A 19542-nucleotide genomic window follows, 5' to 3' on the forward strand; every position below is an offset into this window, starting at 1 on the left:
GGCTCCTTTCTTTAGGAGGTCTGAGAGGGGTGCTGCCATGCTGGCGAAACTGTCAGTGGTTTCGGCAGTAGCCAACCAGTCCTAAAAACGACCGGAGGGCTGAAACGCTCTGGGGAAGGGGCAATTTAGCAATCGAGTTAATCCTTTTATGCTCGATCTCGCGTTTACCGTGCGTGATAATTGTTCCCAAATATATCACTTTTTCTTCCAAAATCTGGGCCTTTTTGGGGTTGACTTTACAACCGATTGAGTGAGTTCCAGGAGTTCCGACAGAAGCTCAATGTGCTCTTCCTTGGTGTCCGTTTGCAGTAGTAGGTTGTCTATGTACTGAACCAGACATTTGGGGCGAGAGAATTTGGCTAAACCATTTGCCAGCTGTCGGTGGAAAATGGAGGGGGAGTTGTGGAGGCCTTGATGCAGGCATGTCCACGTGTACTGCTGTGCTTTAAAGGTGAAGACAAATTTGTACTGGCTCGCCTTTGCCAATGGAATGGACCAGAATCCATTACTGACATCCAAAACCGTAAAGAATCAGGAATTGAGTCCCTGCTTGAGCATGGTCTCGGGACTTGTGGCTACTGTGGGGGCTGCTGCGGGGGACATTTTGTTGAGTTCCTGGTAATCGATGGTCAGTCGCCATGATCCATCGGGCTTTCTCACTGGACAAATCGGGGCATTATTGGTGAAGGCTACTGATCTAAGTACGCCCTGCTCTAATACGCTTTCTATTACCTTGAAGATTTCTCCCTCTGCCTCTTGGGGAAATCCATACTGTTTTTGGGGTCGATAGACAGGTCCTGTTATTTGTATGGGGCCAGTCATCCGTCCACAGTCGTGTTTGTGGGTCGCGAATGCTGCCCTGTTCTTTTGCAGAACTGCCCTAACCTGCTTGTCCGTACCAAGCGTGGTCGGGTTGAACCAAAATTCACCTGCGCTAATTTTGTTTGTGTACTCTCCTATGTTGAGCGTTGCAGGGCTCTTGCGGATTTTGCCATCTTCCAGACACACTGGTTGACTGGATCAAATGAAAGATTATGGGAATTCATGAAATCGATTCCCAGAATGTGTTCTGCTGTGTTGGGCCGATCAACTAAAACCACGGGGTGCTTGGTGGTGATGTTACCGATTTGAATGGGTACAGGGGTTGTGATGTGTCCCTGCTGTGAGTGGCCTGTAAAGCCGCTGAGGGTGATAGTGGCTGTAGTGGGCCACGTGTCTTTTTGAAACAAGGTGGAGGAATTTATTGTGGTGCGGGATCCTCCTGTGTCCCAGAGAAATTCGATGGGCTGTCCCCAAATTTTGGCTTCAACTACCGGTCGTCTGGACCTATCCCAAAGGGTGTCGCAGACCCAACTGGGGGAGCCCGTACACCATCAGTCCGTTCCGGTCAAGTCCGTCTGATCTGAACGGGCACTAACGCTATGAATGGGCTCTGTCTTTTTCTTACTCAAGAGTGCCCGTCTGCTGGGCTCTCTGTGGCTTTTTTGGGGCATTGCATTCCCTTGCGAAGTGTCCCAACTGTCCGCAGTTGTAACACTCCTGTGACTTGGGTGGGGGGCTGTTCTTTCCCTCATTCACCCATGCGGGGTTCTGGTGTTGTTTTTACTGCCTGCATATCTGCTCCGGCCTGCTTTTCCTCGGTATTCTTAACAGCGGGTTTGCTCTGTATAGATTGCTCCCAAGCGCGGGACAATCTTTTCACTACCCACTTCTCGTTATGGGCCTCTTCTGAGGGATCATAACTCGCACAAGCTTTCTGTCCTGTTTCTGTGGCATGGGAGATAACGGTGCGGGTCCATTTGGCCATGTTGTCTGGGGACAAATGGGCACGGTCTAAGTCTCCAAAGACTGCTGCAAAGTGGATCCACAGGTGTCCAGCAAATGCTGTGGGGTGCTCAGATTTCTTTTGCCTACATTTGTTGAGGCCATCTACGGGGTCACCCCGGTTATACCCGATCGCATCCAGGATCGCGGTATGCATTTCTGCAAGGGTGCCTCCTCCTACATTCTGTAGGTCGAGAAGGGCTGCTGCTGCTGAAGGGTCTGAACTTAAAACCGTGAGCTTTACATGCTCTCGCTCATCCAGGCCGTACATGGTCGCCTGGTGCTTAACTGTGCAAAGAAATGGTGGGGGTCTGAGGTGGGGAGGAATGGTGTGATCTTATCGCACACGTCCCGTAATTGGGTCACTGTTAAGGAGGTGGAGTATAGAAATTCTGCATCGTTTGATGCGGCTGTGCGGTGGGTGGTTACTGGGTTCATTGGAGCTTGAACTATCTGCTGTGTGGGGGGTTGGGACGCTGTCCTCTTTTGTGGCTTTCCCTGTGCACATGTTCCCTGAACATATCTCTGCGCTGTTTCGTTCAATTCTTCCCAATCATGGCCGTCTTCCTGATCTAATGTTTCTCCAAAGGTTTCCTAGAAACCTTTCTGAACAGAAAGCAGTGATTGCAGCTCTGCAATCTGCTTCCGGCACTTTGCGTGATCTAGCGTGCTTTGTCTTTGTTCTGTGGTGGCAGCATGGAGTGCTCTTAATGCTGCCTTTAGATCGCTACACTGTCTCTGTAACGCTTCTACCTGCTTTTTCGTTTCTTCGTGTCCCAGGACTGCACGTTGCGTGTCCTGATAGGCCTTTTCGTATTGACACTGGAAGCTGCTTAAGTGCGCCAGACAAGACTGGTGAGCCCTTTTGGCGTCATCCACCTCTACGTCTTTTGCTGCCAATTTCCTTCTCAATTTCAAATTCTCCTTTTCTACCTCACTTACATCGACCTTACTCATTCGATGTATGCCCTCAATTTCTTTCCGGAGCGTCCTAACGACCTCCTCTGTGCCTTGCAATTGTGCCAAGCAGGACACAATTGCCATCGGCTTGCGAGCTTTCCCTAAACTCTTTTTGTGGATCTCGCTCAGGTTCTCCCACCAAGTATGTCCTGTACTCCCGGGGCCTGATTCCTGGTTGTCACAGAATTCATTCCAAAGGGGCCATCCTTTCCCTTTGAGATATTTCCTGATCTCTTCCTCCCAAATGGGACATTGTCCCACTCTACTGCTGCTGGTCGCTGCGACCGCAAATTCCTCTGGGTTCATGAGGCGCTGCATTGCCATCTTTCCTATCCGAATGCTGCTCTTCAAATTTGGGACAGGGGTGTTAATCCGAATGCTGCTCTTCAAATTTGGGACAGGAGTATTAAGGCGGTGCTGTAAATACGGGTACGGCTTTCGCTACTTTCCCAAATTACAAACTTCCGACGGTTTTTTCGCAACAAAAAATCTATCAGTTTTACCTTATCGCCCTGTTAGTTACGCATGCATACACACACTTCCGAATTATGAGTATTGATCTGAACTGCTTGAACACTTGTGGTTTTCTGTTTCCAATTGGATCTCTAATTCAAATTCTTGGGTTCTCCCAGAGTGGTTTTCCACTTCTAGACTGGGTCCCGTCAGGATGTCGCCAAATAATGTTGCTAACTTTGCCTTAGTTCAATTGCTCTGTTTTATTACCTTTGCTCTTGAGTCGCCAGGTATCTTAATGATACCGGCACGTGGTTCAAGTCCGAGTAATGATCAATAATCCAACACACCGATTAGTAAGATTTAAATCAAAGCACATTTATTATACACCGTAATCGCTACTCATGCACATTCTACGTCTAAGCTACTTCTACAACTAACAGGCCTATACTTAACTTGGAACTGGCCCACCAGGTCAGGGAAACAAATGGCCTTTCGTTCGGGTTCAGAACCTGCGGTACAGGTTGGTAGCTAGGAGCGCCTAACTCGTAGCGAGCGTTGAAGTAAGACTTACAGGTTCGATCAGCTGCTGAAGCATAAAGAGCTAGAGAGGACGTGGAGAAGAGCTGGAGAAGAGAGCGACTTGAACTTGGGGCTCAATTCTTATAGTTCCCAGGGGCTTCCCACCTTTCGGGGCGGACCCTGTACCTGGTCCCAAGTGATTGGACTTTGTCCCAATCGCTTGGTTTGATTTTCTCCAATGCTGGAGCGGTTCCTTGATCGATGGGCGGTCTTGAGGTGCTCGTTCACCTCCTTTTGTGTAGGCTTCTGCTGGAGCCGAAGAGTCTGGTTTTGCTTTGTGTGTCTAAATGTTGCTTATTGTTCCTGGGGATTGCTCATTAGTATGCAGATGGCTGTTGTTTTGTTATGCTGATGGTTGCTGGTATCGATAGTGTTTGGCCTTTCCAGAGGTAAATACACAGCCAACCTGCTGCTGCTCGTTTTTGTCCTGTTGGCTGACTTTCCCATCAGCCTTTGCCATTCACCATTTTGAATCGGGAGTTGGCCATTTTAAATGGCTACAATATTCACTCCTCAATCAACATCACAGGAACAAATTATCTGGTTACTATTATGTTGTTTGTGGATGATTGCTGTGTGCAAATCGGCTGCCATGTTTCCTGCAATACAACAGTGACGACACTTCAAAAGTAACATATTTACTATAAAGTACTCTGAACAGACCAGTGGGGGAGTTTTGAGGACACAGTGCATCAGAGCAAGCTGAAATTTAGAACAAAAATGGACTAAAATAAATTTTAACTGAAGCGGTTGCTCTCTCAGATACTGAACCATTTGTAAAAGACATGACATTGCTCAAACCTCCTGTTGTAGATAACAGATTATCTTGATATTTTTCAGGTTGCTGTAGCTGGTGCGCCAGTCACAGTCTGGATGGCCTATGACACTGGTTACACTGAGCGTTATATGGACATCCCAGAAAGTAATCAGCAAGGTTATGAAGCTGGTTCAGTGGCGTTACATGTTGATAAACTACCAAATGAGTGAGTAATATAGTTTCTTGTAGCAGAATACTACATTTATAGCACAAACAGGCTAATCAGCCCTACTGTGCCTTCTCTTGCACCTTAGCTAACCCTATTGGCATGATCTTCCGTTCCTTTCTGCATCACTTATTTATCCAGCTTCCCTTTAAGTGCACCGCAAGTTATTCCCCATTATGTGGGGCACATGAATATTTGTAGAGTGTGTTCAGACATTTATGACTGGTACCATTTCTAATGTGAGGGATGCCTTACTCTACCATGTTGATCATGCACTTGTGAATTTTGATTTGGAGGTTGGAATTAATGACTTGGATTCGGATCTCAGATATACAATGCCTTATCTCTGCTTCCATACAGGAATCATTTGTGTAGAATTTGGGCAACTTGAAATTAAAATCTGCAAGTGCAAGAAATCTGGTATAAACTAAATGCTGGAGGTCTCAGCAGCTGAAAAACAGGTTCATGTTTTTATGGAGACCCCTTCATTAGAAGTGGGGGAGAAATAAAAGCAGATAGACTACATAAAATAAAGGGGTGGGGAGACCAGTATGTAAGTACTATTACATTTAACGCTGAACATTTTTTAGCTAAAGGGAGGAAAAATCACTGGATGGTGTACACAAGATGGTACACAAGATACGTTCGAGCAGAGTGAATTTAAAGGTGAATAGAAATAACCCCAAAGTGGCAATGAGTGTGATTGAAAAAAACATCTGTTCTAATTGACTAGATGGCAGCATCCAGCTTCATCCTAGCGTCTCATTTAGACAATGGTGGCAGCAGACTTTAACAAGCTTAAGGTAATTTTAAGCTTCGACCTCTAATGTCCCCTATGGCAGTATAGAATCCAATGATGCATTGAGTTATGGTTAGAATAAGATCCATATATCTTGCTTTCCTCGATAATAGTAGTTGGATATCAATTGCTTGCCTTGAGAAATGTTTCATTGTGCATGGAGTCTAGAGGATGAGATGGAAAACTCCAATGTGGGTGTAAACTCAGATTTTCACAGCGACTTGATGGTCAACAGTGAAAAGAGCTTAGGGCTACCTGCATTTCCTGACTTATTTGCAAAGAGCCTTTTCAAAATGCGGGAAGATGTGAAGGTCTTGGTACCAATATTTTATCATTCATCCAACTGGACAAAATAAAAATGTACTTTAAAATCTAAGATTATTTGGAATTTGAATCAAGATATAAACTGCTGGGTGTATTATCTGAACCTGATATATGAAACTTTAGTATGGTATGGTATTTTAGCAGGAATAGTATTTAATGGAAATCTGCCTGAGTTGTGAATGTTATTCGTGGAAAAAAATGTAATGGAATTATTGGTACTGACTTTACCCTACTACAGAAAAGTCATTAGCTCTATTCCCAAACTAAGTCTTTTAGATTGAGACAATATTGTCTCAGTCGTCTTGGTTCATTTTGCCTTTTATTCACCCTTGTTTTGTTTGATATTTACCCAGGCCCAATCGTTTGCTGATTCTGCATGGATTTTTAGATGAAAATGTGCACTTTTTCCACACAAATTTCTTAGTATCACAACTAATCAGAGCTGGAAAGCCATATCAACTTCAGGTAAGGCTATATTTGTTATATTACATTAATATGAATACCAAGAATTAGAGCAGTGTTTTCTTTTTTTAATAAATTTCGAGTACAAAATTCATTTTTTCCGATTAAGGGCAATTTAGCGTGGCCAATCCACCTACCCTGCACATCTTTGAGTTGTGAGGGTGAAACCCACGCAAACACTGGGAGAACGTGCAAATTCCACCCGGACAGTGACCCAGAGCCGGGAACGAACCTGGGACCCTGGGCGGCGTGTGTCAGCAGTGCTAACCACTGCATCACCGTGCTGCCCACAGATAATAGTGTTTTGTTTTGTGGTTCCAATTTCCAACTGAGATCTTGGATGTCCAGCGATATTTTCCAAAGCAACAATTGGGGACCAGCCCAACATCCGAGAAATATAGAAATCACAATGCACATTGAATCTATCTGATAATTGCTTGAGATAGAAGCATGTATTCTCAACTAAATTGAGTACGTTACTGGCCCAATGTATGCCGCATTCTTGGTATGTCTTTATCAATGCTTATGCTGGGGAACACTTGAGCTTTGGAAAAGGCTAGCGCTTCACTTGGTGACATGTAGTTTTGCCAACCTTGCCTTGCTTTTTTGTTAGTGGTCCAGTTCAATGAAAATATTAACTGGAAATACAGGTAGAATTTGCATCCTAAAGGTGTGAAAATATGCTGCTTCAAAATAGGTAATTTCCTTGTCCTGAAGGCGTTGATATTTCTCTGATGTATGGATCCACAGTTGCTAGTCACATTTCAGTAACTTGCCAAGTGGGTACTCTTCAATTGTGAAGCATTCGCTCATGAATGGTTATCTATGATCTATGACTAACGTTCGCTTCCAACCATGGTTGTTGGGTTGGAATGAGAGCTGTCCTTACTCTCGGGTACAGAAGCCAAATAAAATGTCCCTTGGTTGCGATCAGCTAACTTAACAAACTGGACATCAAACCCTGGGATCATTGTGATGTGGAGATGCTGGCGATGGACTGGGGTGAGCACAGTAAGAAGTCTTACAACACCAGGTTACAGTCCAACAGGTTTGTTTCGAATCACTAGCTTTCGGAGCACTTCTCCTTCCTCAGGGGAAGGGAGTAGGAAGGAGCAGTGCTCACCTGAGGAAGGAGCAGTGCTCCGAAAGCTAGTGATTCGAAACAAACCTGTTGGACTTTAACCTGGTGTTGTAAGACTTCTTACTGGGATCTTTGTGTTATGTATGATTTTTACTTTAATCAACAGATGTATTGGCAGAAGGCAAACTGGCTTTTTTTCTCTGTTTTGACTTGAGTAAATGGCTACTACGGTCATACCAACCTGAGTCACTTTTTAGATATGTGGAAGATCACTATTATTCTTTCCCTTTATATGAATGATTAAAGGCATGATTGCACACCAAAGAGAGGGTGTTTGAATTGTATTGTATATCTCACATTTTAGCTCTATTTTAACTCCACTAGTTATCAGTGAATGACCTACAATGGCAGTTGTTAGTTTGGAATTGAAATTGCCTCTTTTTAGTGGGAGATGTGAAGTTGATGCTATGAATCTTAATCACAATTTTTGATCATGGAAGGCATTAGCCAAGCTTTGCTTGAGGTTCATTTGCACCTTCTATCAGGAGTCCTTGACTAGCATCTTGAGAGTGGAATCCTTAACGGATTTTTCCCTCCCTGGCCCAAGTGAGTGACAAAGGAAAACTTTACTCACCTGGCTGCTGAACCGGAACTGCTAACTCGATATAGATTGAGAATTATAACTGGGATCTTCTGACCTGTTGGAGCATCAGACTCTGTCTTCATCCATTAGGTTGTCAGAGAAGCACGGGAAATTATTTTAGTCTTTTGTCTTTCCTCCACTCACGGAATCTCAGTAATGTACAACTTGCTTTGAATGACCTTGTACTCAAACCCTTATTTATTTTTCATTAGTGGTCGAGTTCAGCTACCCAGCTGTAAATATTTAAATGTTACCATCCTTTGCAAATAACTGGATGTTGTCTGTCTGTCTCTGCTACAGATATATCCCAATGAAAGACACAGTATTCGCTGTCCTGAGTCTGGAGAGCACTATGAGATAATGCTGCTACACTTCCTACAGGAATACCTCTGAGAAAACAAATGAACCACAACAGAAGAAATGTTTCTGGACTGTTGCTGACATTCGGCTCCCGGTGACTTGCTTTTTGTCAAACAACATATTCCCCACCCCCAATCCACAAATCCTCAGTCCTGACTACACCAGTTTAGCATTTTCTTTGCAACTTCCTTTCTGAGCAAAGTGGGGATACTACACTGATCTCACTGAATTTGATTTTAAACTGTGATTTGATAAGACTGAAACCTAACATTGTTACTTCAGTTTAATTTATATAAGTGTTAACGGTACAGTGTGGAATCAGTTAATTCACCTAAACTGTACACTGGCATTGATTTCAGCTTTTGTACATGCCTTGAAAACTGCACGATGGTAGGGAGAAAAAGAGAAGAGTAAAGCCAAATGATTACTCGCAGCTTCAAAAGACACGGCCAGACGTGCTGCTGTGAATTTGACATGCCACTTTGCAAAAAAAAAAACAAGCTTCACTTGTTCCGATTAGCTGCCGTGTTTCTAAAATGCATCTCCACAGGAACTTGGTTTCTCACGATCATTCAGTAAAAGACTTGAGTTTTAACCTCTGCAAGCTGCACCACCCAAGAAGTGTATTTCAGGGCAAGAGCCAACTACAACTTTACTGAGTATTCAAAGTGCGTATTATTAAAAGAAAATATTTTTATGGATTCTTATTCTTTTATAATGAGTGTATGGCATTGTAACTCATTAAATAATTGTAACGCTTAACGCATAGCATGTTATTTCTCCACAACTGTCTTTGCCAGTTTTATGCCTTTATCTCCTGAAGACATCAACCCTGCTGGGCCACAGATCCTAGTTTCCCACGAGTACCTCACCTGAGTTTCAGCTTGGGCATTGAGAGTCAGGGGAGGATTCAACCGCGGAGGGTATCATACACAGCTCAAGTCTGTCCTTGTCCAATTGCAATGGTACCTTGTATTTTAATAGTGGGTTCAACATAGTAATGTTCTTTTTTAAAAAATAAATTTAGACAGCCAAATTCTTTTTTTTCCAATTAAGAGGCAATTTAGCGTGGCCAATTCACCTACCCTGCACATCTTTCTGGGTTGTGAGGGTGAGATCCACGCAGACAATAGGAGAATGTGCAAACTCCACACGGACAGTGACCCGGGGTTGGGTTCGAACCTGGGTCCTCAGTGCTGTGAGGCAGCAGTGCTACCCATTGTGCCACCATGCTGCCCACAGTAATGTTCAATGGTATTTCATGAAGGTTAAATGGGTAAAAGCTTGGAATGAAAAAGTGAGTAGTGAGATTTAAGTAAAGCTTGATCATAAGGGTGTGTTTTGAAGAAAATCTTGGAGGAGGAGAGGGAGGTGGATAAGTTGAAGGTGTTAAAGTAAGAGAATCCACAGTCTGGGAGCAAGATGGCTGAAAGCATAACCAACATTGCTGGACAAAAGGAGGCCGAGATGCACAAGGTGTATGAAGTTTTGATTGGGGGCTACAAAAATAAGGTTGAGGGCCAAGGATAGATCTTAGAGGGATTCCAAACCATTGATAGAGGTGCTCTAGTAAATTGATAAGTTAGAGTGGAACCAAGTGAGAGCGCACCCAATGAAATGGATAATCAAGGATGATAGCAACAATTCTGTTGAAAGCTGTTTAGAAGCCAAAAAGGACAAATCGGGCAATGTCCCACAGTCAGCGTCACAGCGAACCTTGGTTGAGACTGGTTAGGGCCTCTGCCGCAGTAGGAGGAATGTAAATCTGTTAGAGGAATTTACATAAGTTGTTGAAGAGATGGCCTCGAATCTGAGAAGCGACTACATGTGCTATAATCTACCAATGGCACATGCACACTTTCCAAACGAGTCAATGGATAGTGACTACAAGCAAGCGTTTTCTCTTCCACTCTCACACTATCATGACAGCCAACTGGAAGCAGCTAACTTTGCAAAGACCAAATCCAAGAGAGCTGCATGGCTCAGTATCTCATTGCAAAGCCTTTCTCCAAAATCTACTTTGCTTCCATTTCTTAAAAAGATGAATATGAGGTCAGTGCATTTTACAGAGATACTCTCTATTAAATAGCAGCCCCATTAAAAGTCTTACAGCGAATTGACTGTTGACTGATAGTAGTAATTTCATGCAATTATTAATGTTTTCAATGTGATAGAACTTCAGACACTGGAATGGGGGACAAGCTGCTGATAAAGAAGCAATGTGACAGGCAAGTATATCAACTGAAGGAAGGCCTCGAGCTGCAATGTGATTTGTACATTTTTATGTAAGGTGGATCCTACCTGTGGTTGGATTGGGCTTTGGAATGAAGGACAAAAACCATAATGTCTAGCACGCCAACCAGGTTAAAGAGTAAATTGAGTGACTAGGCCTCATTCCTGCCTTTCCCAATGCTGCCATTATAACTTCAGCAAACACTTGTCTTCTTGCCCAAACATTCACCGCTAGAATTCCCTCAAGCTCAAAGTATGTATTCATTTCTTTGACAAAGATTCATCCAGATTCCAAATGTTAGCTCCTTTCTTTCTCTACAGATGCTGTCAGACCTGCTGCGATTGTCCAGTAGATACTGTTTTTGTTTACTCATTTCTCTTTGTTACCCCCGTGCTGTGACTTCAGTGATATCCTCTAAACGCAAGTGACCAGCATCCATTTTTTTCTACTGTTGCACTTGACTTCGCCTCATCAGCACTTCTCTTAACCCCTCTGACAATCTTTGCTGTTAAGCTAGCAATGAATGAGTCAAAACTTCCTTAACTTGATCATTAAAAAGTTTGAAACCATTTTTGACCACTGCCAGAACTTTGCTACCTTGTCACTGGTTCCATTCCAGGCATTTGTTTAAAGTGAAAGGCCACAAAAATGTATCCTGTTTGATTCAGAGTTGTGCTTCAATTCTACCTGATCATCACCAAGACTGTCGAGTTCCATTCCTGCAGAATCGCAGCATTCAAACCCTACCTCAACCCACTATGGCCAAAACCCATGGTCCTCAAATTTACCTGATATTGTCCTCCCTGTCCCTTCATCCAAAAATTCTTAACATGTTCTAAATTCTGTGACTAGATTCTTACCCTGCACAGCTTCCACATCCATCAACCCCATCTATACTGTCTCCCTGTACGCTGCAATGCATTGAATTCAAACTTAAATTCTTCCATGTCCTTGCCACTCCATTGTTACAAATTTCTGCAGCCTTGCAACCCTTCCCACATGTTGCCCCTCTAATCCTAGCCTTCTGTGACTTGCTGCACTGCTGGAAGTAAATTCTGTCCCCTTCTTGTCCCATCGTTCGGAGCACACTATCTCCTGATACCAATCAGCAGTACATCTCCACTCCCTCTGATAATCGGCTGTAATTAAGACTCAATTCCTTCCTTTTATCCTACTTTTAGCGGGATGTTCTGTTTGCTGACAAAAACAATTGATTACATGTCGAAAAATAATCCCATAGTTGTGAAAAGTTTGGGGCTTCCAAGAAAATGAAAGATGATGCATGTAATTTTTTTCTTCATTAGGTACTGTGCTACTTTTTTCTTTAAAATATTGGAACTTAATGAGACCAAAATGCTACAAATAAAGGTGAAAGTCAACAGAAACACCAATTGCAGAGATTAAAGATCCTGTGTGAGAATGAAAAGGCAGAAGATCAAAATGACTTGCAGTTAGTTAAGATGTAGACGCGTTGAGTAAACCATGCTTCAAAGAAACCTGAGATTTTTTTCAGGAGGCATGTACTTACTACATGTTATTAAATATTAATTGAGTCTTAACTGGCATCTTAATTTTTTTAAAGAAAGCAAATGGTTCACAGATAGCTGAGGAGGTGCTTATTTTAAATCTTTTTTTAAGCCCTGCTACTGGTAGTTGTTCAAACTGATCTAAAATTATTTGCTCGTGTCAGCTTTGTTTTCTGTTACAGTTGGTTCATTTCTGGTTAGTCTGTGTTAGAATTTTACATCACATTTGGGTTTGGCAGAGAAACACATGTTTCAGTCAGATTTTTAAAACATTTTAATCAATTTGAAGAGGGAGAGGTCAGTTTAAGGGATTTGGTACTGCTTCTACCTTTGCGGACAGTTGAAATCCACACTACCTCCAATCTTTTTGAGAATGGATTTCCAAAGGGAAAATCTTGTTTGACCAACCTTGGAGCTTTTTGACAAGGTAACATAGAGCGTAGTTGATAGTAATGTATTAGATGTAATTTATCCGGATTTTCAAAAGGCTCGATAATAGACCAATGAATAAAGCCAAGAGAATATGGAGTCAAGACCAGAAAGAAAACAAAGTGTGGGACGAAAGGGTAGTTATTCAGGGTGGGAAGTGGTGTTCCACAGATATGGATGCTTGGACCACTGCTGTTCTCAATTTGCACTAATGATTTGAACTTTGGAATCCAAAACACAATTTCTAAACTTGCAGGTGACACCAAACTGGGGGGAAAATTACAGGAAGACATTAATAAATTTGCAGAATAGGAAAATAATTGGCAAATTAATTCAGCATTGATAGATTTGAGGTAATATGTATTTTGCAGGAAGAATAACCTCAGCCAGTACAGGAATTGGTTCAGCCAACTGAGCTAACCAACCCCCCAGTACACACACCAGTTACTAAAGGTGACGCCACGGACTAGCAAGACTACGGTGAAGCAAACCAAAAGAGATAGAATTGAAAAGTAGGGAAGTTGATGTGAAACTTATAACGAATCTTGGGTTGGATAATAATTGGTTTTGTGCAGTTTTGGTTGTCATATTTTAAAAAGGATGTAGAGGCATTTAATAATCTTTATTAGTGTCACAAGTAGGCTTACATTAACACTGCAATGAAGTTCCTGTGAAAATCGCCGAGTCGCCACACTCCAGCGCCTGTTCGGGTACACAGAGGGAGAATTCAGAGTGTCCAATTCATCTAACAGCACGTCTTTCAGGACTTGTGGGAGGAAACCGGAGCACCCGGAGAAAACTCAGGCAGACATGGGGAGAACGTGCGGACTCCGCACAGATAATGACCTAAGAAGGAAATCGAACCTGGGACCCTGGCGCTGTGAAGCAGCAGTGCTGCTCTGCCGCCCTGGGGAGTGTAGAGAAAAGGATGATGCTGAAAATGCATGGGTATGCATACCACAAAGGGTGAACAGGCTGTGGGTCTCTTTGGGGGGGGGGAAGCTGATGGGTGACCAAATAGAGGTTCATAAAATTATGAAAGATTTTGATAAGGGTAGATGGAGAAGGGATATTTATTTTCTCATGTGAAAAGAGAAAGATCGAGATATTAATTCAAGATGAATGCCAAGAAATCCAATAGAGAATTCAGAAGAAGCTTCTTGAGTTGGTAAGAAATTGGAACTTTCTGGAGTGTGACCTCAGCGGTGTACTAGAAGTTTAGTGAGTTGAATGAATCTGAAATCTCTTTCTAAATATCCGAATGTTCTTTGTATTTAATATTTAAATTCAAAATCTCATCCAGGAGGCCAAGCAGGGAGGTAGAAGCTATCCACTGGGGAACAGCTGCATATAGTTAAATAAGGAAACTAGCTTGAACTGTTGTTCTGTATCTGGGGCTGAGCTGTAATTTCAGTACAGTTCAGACATCGGTGTGACCGAGCAGAATGTGATCTCGAGTGCAGGTAGTTTGATGTGCTGGAGGAGAGGTAAATGCTCCTTTGCTTTTTCTAACTTTCATCTTGTAGGAATAGTTTTTCTCTCTTACTGGGGAAGGTGCTAACTGTCTTGTGAGTATCTGATGAGTAGTTGAGGTCTATTCTGTTCCTACGATTTAGAAAACTGCAGGAATTTGTGGTAAAATTAATAAAATGCAAAAAACAAAATAAATAATTGAATAAAATAATTAATTAAGACAGGATGGTAAGACGATATGTCACGGCTGCACCTTGTGGAGATCCTGGATAACATGGTGATCCAGGCAAACGCATTTAGAACATAGAACATACAGTGCAGAAGGAGGCCAATTGGCCCATCGAGTCTGCACAGTTCCACTTAAGCCCTCACTTCCACCCTATCCCCGTAACCCAATAACCCCATCTAACCTTTTTTGGACACTTAAGGGCAATTTAGTGTATCCAATCCACCTAACCTGCACGTCTTTGGACTGTGGGAGGAAACCGGAGCACCCGGAGGAAACCCACGCAGACACGGGGAGAACGTGCAGACTCCGCACAGTCACCCAGCGGGGAACCGAACCTGGGACCCTGGTGCTGTGAAGCCACAGTGCTATCCACTTGTGCTACCGTGCTGCATTTATAGTAAGTGCCTGCGGCTTGAGCTTGGCTCAGTCATTGAGCTGCAGAGGCTATGACATATCAAAGGGGGTAAGTTACCTGGGCACGGTAGAGGCCGCCAGGTCTTTTATAAAAAAAAAAAATTGAGTGCCCAATTCATTTTTTCCAATTAAGGGGCAATTTAGCATGGCCAATCCACCTACCCTGCACATCTTTGGGTTGTGGGGGCGAAACCTACGCAAGCACGGGAGAATGTGCAAACTCCACACGGTCCGTGACCCAGAGCCGGGATCGAACCTGGGACCTCGGCGTCATTAGGCAGCAGTGCTAACCACTGCGCCACCATGCTGCCCCGCCAGGCAGGTCTTCTGATCTGGAAGGTGGTCAGGGGTGGGAGGGTGTGATTGCAGCTGAGACAGATAAGGGGACTCCAAGGGCAGGAGTGTTGGTCTCTGCAATTGTCCAACAGGTTTGAAGGTCTTTCAGGTTGTAGGAATGAGAGTGGGGGCTGCAAGGTGGATGGAGCTGACTGACCGTGGTACTGCAAAAATGAATGTGGTAGTATTTGACTTGAGAGGGGGATTGACAAGATTCTCAGCCTCAAAAACAGAGTCCATATGGCTGGGTTGATTGCCCTGTGCCACGATTTAGGACATTGGTTCAGCGCTGGAGAGGAGCTTGAAGTGGGAGGTGAAGGATCCAGTTGTGGTCCATGTAGTTGCCACCAACACCGGCAGGACAAAGGAGGAGGTTCTGCAAATTCAGTATGAGGAGCTAGGCACCAAGTTAAAAAGCAGGTTATAACCTCTGGGTTCTTACCTGAGCCTCATGCAAATTGGCATAGGGCAAGTAAGATGAATGTGTAACTCAAAGACATGTGGGCGAATGGGCTCTGGTTCATCGGGCACGCATATGGAGGAAAGTGGGGGCTGGATGTTGGGGCAATCTATGCTCGAACAGTGCTGGAGCTGGTGTTCTAGTGAAACGCATAACTAGGGAAGTAGGGTTTTAAGGGTGGGGGCAAGGGATCAAACTTGAGAAGATGTTAACCAAAGAGTGGAGACAAAGCAAGAGAAAAAGCTATTAATGTGGGAAATGATAAACACCCTCACAGGAAGGGATAGAGAATACAAATCTAAGCATAAATCAGATGAGGCTTGTCTTACAAAAATAAAAGGACAAAACTTAAAGGCTCTAACTGAATGCACGTAGCATTCGAAACAAAATTGTTGAAATTTGCAAATACAAATAAGTAGGATCTGATTGTCATTACAGAGATAAGGCTGCAGGTTGACATCAATTAGGACCTGAATATTGAACGGTACGTGACATTTGGGAAAGGGCAGGAAGCTAGGAAAAGCTGGAGGTGTGCCTCTGTTAATGGTGTTCGAGAGGGCTGACCCAAGTTCAGGAACCAGGATGGTGAATTTGTGTTGAGATGATAAACGATAAATGCAAGAAGTCACTTCAGGGAATGGTGTACATGCCTCCTAATTGTAACCACATGGTAAGACAGAGAGTATGTAGGAAGAGATAATGGGAGCTTGTTAGGAAGGTACAATGATCATGGGAAATTTTCATCCACATATAGGCTGAAAAAATCAGATGGGCATTGTAGCATAAATGAGCTCATAGAATGTCTTCAGGATAGTGTTTTTTTTTAGGAATCCACATTCTGGAGGTAACCAGAGAACAAGTGATACCAGACCTGGTATTGTGCAATGGGATGGGATTAATTGATAACCTCATATTGAAGTATTAGGAGGCGTACCTTCAGTGGAATTGGCTGCAAGGCAGACATTTAAAGGTAAGTTTCAGAATATACAAAATAGATACATTGCAATGAGAAAGGAAAATTTGATAAGGGAGAGCCCACTATCTGTGGTCATCTATAAAGGTTAAAGACCGTACCAAACTTAAAGAATATTTTAGTGCAAAGACAGGTGGCAGGTTAGAAGGTATGGAAAGAACATGCAGGACAGACATGGAGAAAGCTCTTGCTGTGGTCGCAGACCAGTTGAACATTGAGGGTGTAGAAGCCCATCTTGTTTTTGAATCTGACTTGCCTGTCACTCTGAACCTCGCTGGCCACATGGGTACAGTGGATGATACTCTGCAGCTGGGGAGCCCAGCAATTGCAGCAAAACCCACTGCCCTTTGTTCCTGTAAGGCCTTATCTGTCTGGAAATAAATGCACAGTCCTGCTTGGGCAAAAAGGGTATCAGCGACCTACAAAATGCAGTGGTATGCAGCTGGTTATGGGATGCCGTTAAGTTCTGCAGCTGATCCGCAGAAGGAGCCAGAAGTTCAAGGGCAAATTGACTGATGGCCACTGGCAGTGTGTGGTGACCAGTGCTGTGAGGTCAATAGCGATGAGAGCACAGATTTCTGTGACAATTTGCCTTCAGAGTGGTGGTCTGCTCCATTGATTCTTGGTTCTGTCCAGGTAGCTCTGTCTTCAACAATAGGTCCAACATTGGGGATATGGCCACTGTTCCCTTGCCCATCATCCCTGTCCGGTGTCCTGACTGGAGCTCTGCCTTTACTGGAGTGTGTTGCTCTCCATCACCACTGAGCCCAAAATTGATTTGTGTCTCCATTACCGGCCACCTGCCTTGTGCTCAGCTGGTTGTCTAAATGTGCTTGGTAGCTTTGTCCCCTGTTCTGTTGCCCCCACAATGCCAGGAAAATGCCAACCTCCTGCCCCACGCAAGCAATCACTGCCCATTCTCCCTGGCACTTGCACAGGTCCACAGGCATCTGTTTCTCTTTGCCTTTTAAACTTTTATACTTGCGGGATTCTCCCCTGGAGTGACCATGATCAGTTCCCTAAGTGCCATTCACTATCAACCCTGTGGTTGATGACTGACCTCAGTTCCCAGTCTGGCAGCACCTCAATTTTAAAATTCTCATCTTTGTTTTCAAAACCTTCCATGGTCTTTCCCCTCCCCATCTCAGTAATCTCCAGCCCTACAACCTTCCAAGTCTGGCCTTTTGCAGAATCTTCCTTTTTCATTGCTGCATTCATGTCAGCCTTCAGTTGCCTTGGACCTAAGCTCAGAAATTCTCTCCTTAAGCCTCCCCACTGATTTACCACTCTCTCCACCTCTTCTCCTTTAAGCCGCTCCTTAAAAAATACTAGTTTTGTTTCAGTATCCCTTTGTGTGGCTTGAAGTCAAATGCTTGCTAACACTGCGGTAAAGTGCCTTGAGATATTTTACTACATTAAAAATTATATGGAAATGAAAGTTGTTGTAGATGGCAGAAAGCGTAGCACGAATAGTCTATGGCTGGCTGACCACTACAATTCCGACATCCAATCTCCAGTGGAACATCCTGGCATGTGTTTTTCTGGAATTGCTTTTGATAACTGCAGCAGGATAAGGCAACAATTTGTTGCCCAAACATATCTTTAATTTTCATTTGCTCCACATGTATCAGGGGATCCTCTATGATTAAAAATCTATCTACAGTAAGCTGATATTGTTCCTGGTTTGCTTCTGCATGGTCAGGATCCCTGAAAACAGGTGCCAAGGAGTTGGCTGAGTCCCCTAACTTGCCAGGTGAAAAAGTGTGGTGACAGTGAGCAAGTAAAGAAAATGTGTCAGCTGTAATCGTTTTATTTTATTGTTGAATGGAATGAATTGCTTCATTGACATTCACAGCAAAAAATAAATGTACCATTTCGACAGACCTTGGTAATGCCGTTTGATATACACCGCTAAGCAATAAGCAACTGAAACATTTCATTTTAAAGATTTGCAGCCCAATGTAACAATGTTCTTGTTGCTGCCGATATGATGATTTGTATCTTGCAGCACCATTTTGGTCAGCATTGTATCAATCTTCATTTATAAGTGGGGATTTCTGATGGTCAGTGAAATCACCATTACATCAGAGGATAAACTGCGTGAGTGGCAATACCGCATTGGTTGTTCATGTCCTTGGCAAGGTGCATGTAGCCGTTGATGCCCCATCTCTTTCCCCAGCTAGAAAGGCATAAGCAATTTTACATTAATGTACAGTTATTGTCCATGTTTTCAGTTACTCACAAGTGCAGTGTGACTTAAGTGATGATTCTCACTGAAGTATTTGTATGCTCCGAGGGGCTGAGTCTAGGAGAGTGCGATGTGGCCAATCTAATCTCCAGACCCAATCAATCAGGCTTTTTAAAAAGTTTATTACCAGAGCAGTTTAAAAAAGTTAGGCACAAACTGTGATACAGTTGTCATTAGCTTCCCGCATGTGAGAGTAATCCCACTGCAATTCACTCACTGGATGAACATTTTACTGAATGGGACTGTATGCCCGATTATGAAAACAATTGCAAAATAAGATCTGTTTAGAGCACTTATGGGAGAGCCTGGAAGAAAATATTTGACGTTTTTTTCATCGGTGTGCAAAAGATCATCCGATTCATTAGGTAATTTTTATAATAGAAGCCTTCACAGCAAGGAAAGTTGAGATGTATCTTGTGCACAGTACCTGTTTTTAATAATCCAGTAACTCAGTGCAGCCTCTCCTTTGCCACAAGTTTCATACCCCACCACCAGTACTGCATGATTCACTTTGGTACTGCTGCATCTTTTATTGCAATAAGTCCCTGTATGGAAACAAATTTAACCAGATGAAGAGCCTGCAATGAATCAACCTGTATAATTCTGTATATGTGATTAATTGGTTTGACTTGTCTGATTATTTTCCCCTGAAGACCAGTTGTTAGGGTGGGCCATGCACAATCAGCCTGTTTCACATAATACAGTGCAGAAAATGGCCATTTGGCCCAACGTGCCTGCTCTTTGATGGAG

The 19542-nt window shown here is 43.3% G+C and overlaps 2 protein-coding genes across 10 annotated transcripts in view; one reads left to right on the forward strand and one right to left on the reverse strand.

The window, feature by feature from the left end:
• dpp9 (dipeptidyl-peptidase 9) overlaps positions 1–9233 on the forward strand; it is a 127632-nt gene extending 118399 nt beyond the window's left edge. For all 9 annotated transcript variants that reach the window (XM_072482779.1, XM_072482776.1, XM_072482783.1 and 6 more), the window contains 3 exons: positions 4660–4802; positions 6279–6390; positions 8412–9233. In XM_072482779.1, coding sequence (XP_072338880.1) covers positions 4660–4802; positions 6279–6390; positions 8412–8504 — 348 coding nt within the window. In that variant the 3' untranslated portion in view covers positions 8505–9233. The remainder of the gene's footprint in view (positions 1–4659; positions 4803–6278; positions 6391–8411) is intronic.
• A 9105-nt stretch (positions 9234–18338) lies between these two features.
• LOC140395234 (procathepsin L-like) overlaps positions 18339–19542 on the reverse strand; it is a 29072-nt gene continuing 27868 nt past the window's right edge. Inside the window, exons 7-8 of the mRNA XM_072482786.1 lie at positions 19220–19337; positions 18339–18723 (exon numbers count right to left, since the gene is read on the reverse strand). Of these exons, the coding sequence (XP_072338887.1) occupies positions 18624–18723; positions 19220–19337 (218 nt within the window). The 3' untranslated portion in view covers positions 18339–18623. The remainder of the gene's footprint in view (positions 18724–19219; positions 19338–19542) is intronic.

This window comes from Scyliorhinus torazame, chromosome 18 (genome assembly GCF_047496885.1).
Source record: "Scyliorhinus torazame isolate Kashiwa2021f chromosome 18, sScyTor2.1, whole genome shotgun sequence".
Taxonomy (NCBI): domain Eukaryota; kingdom Metazoa; phylum Chordata; class Chondrichthyes; order Carcharhiniformes; family Scyliorhinidae; genus Scyliorhinus; species Scyliorhinus torazame.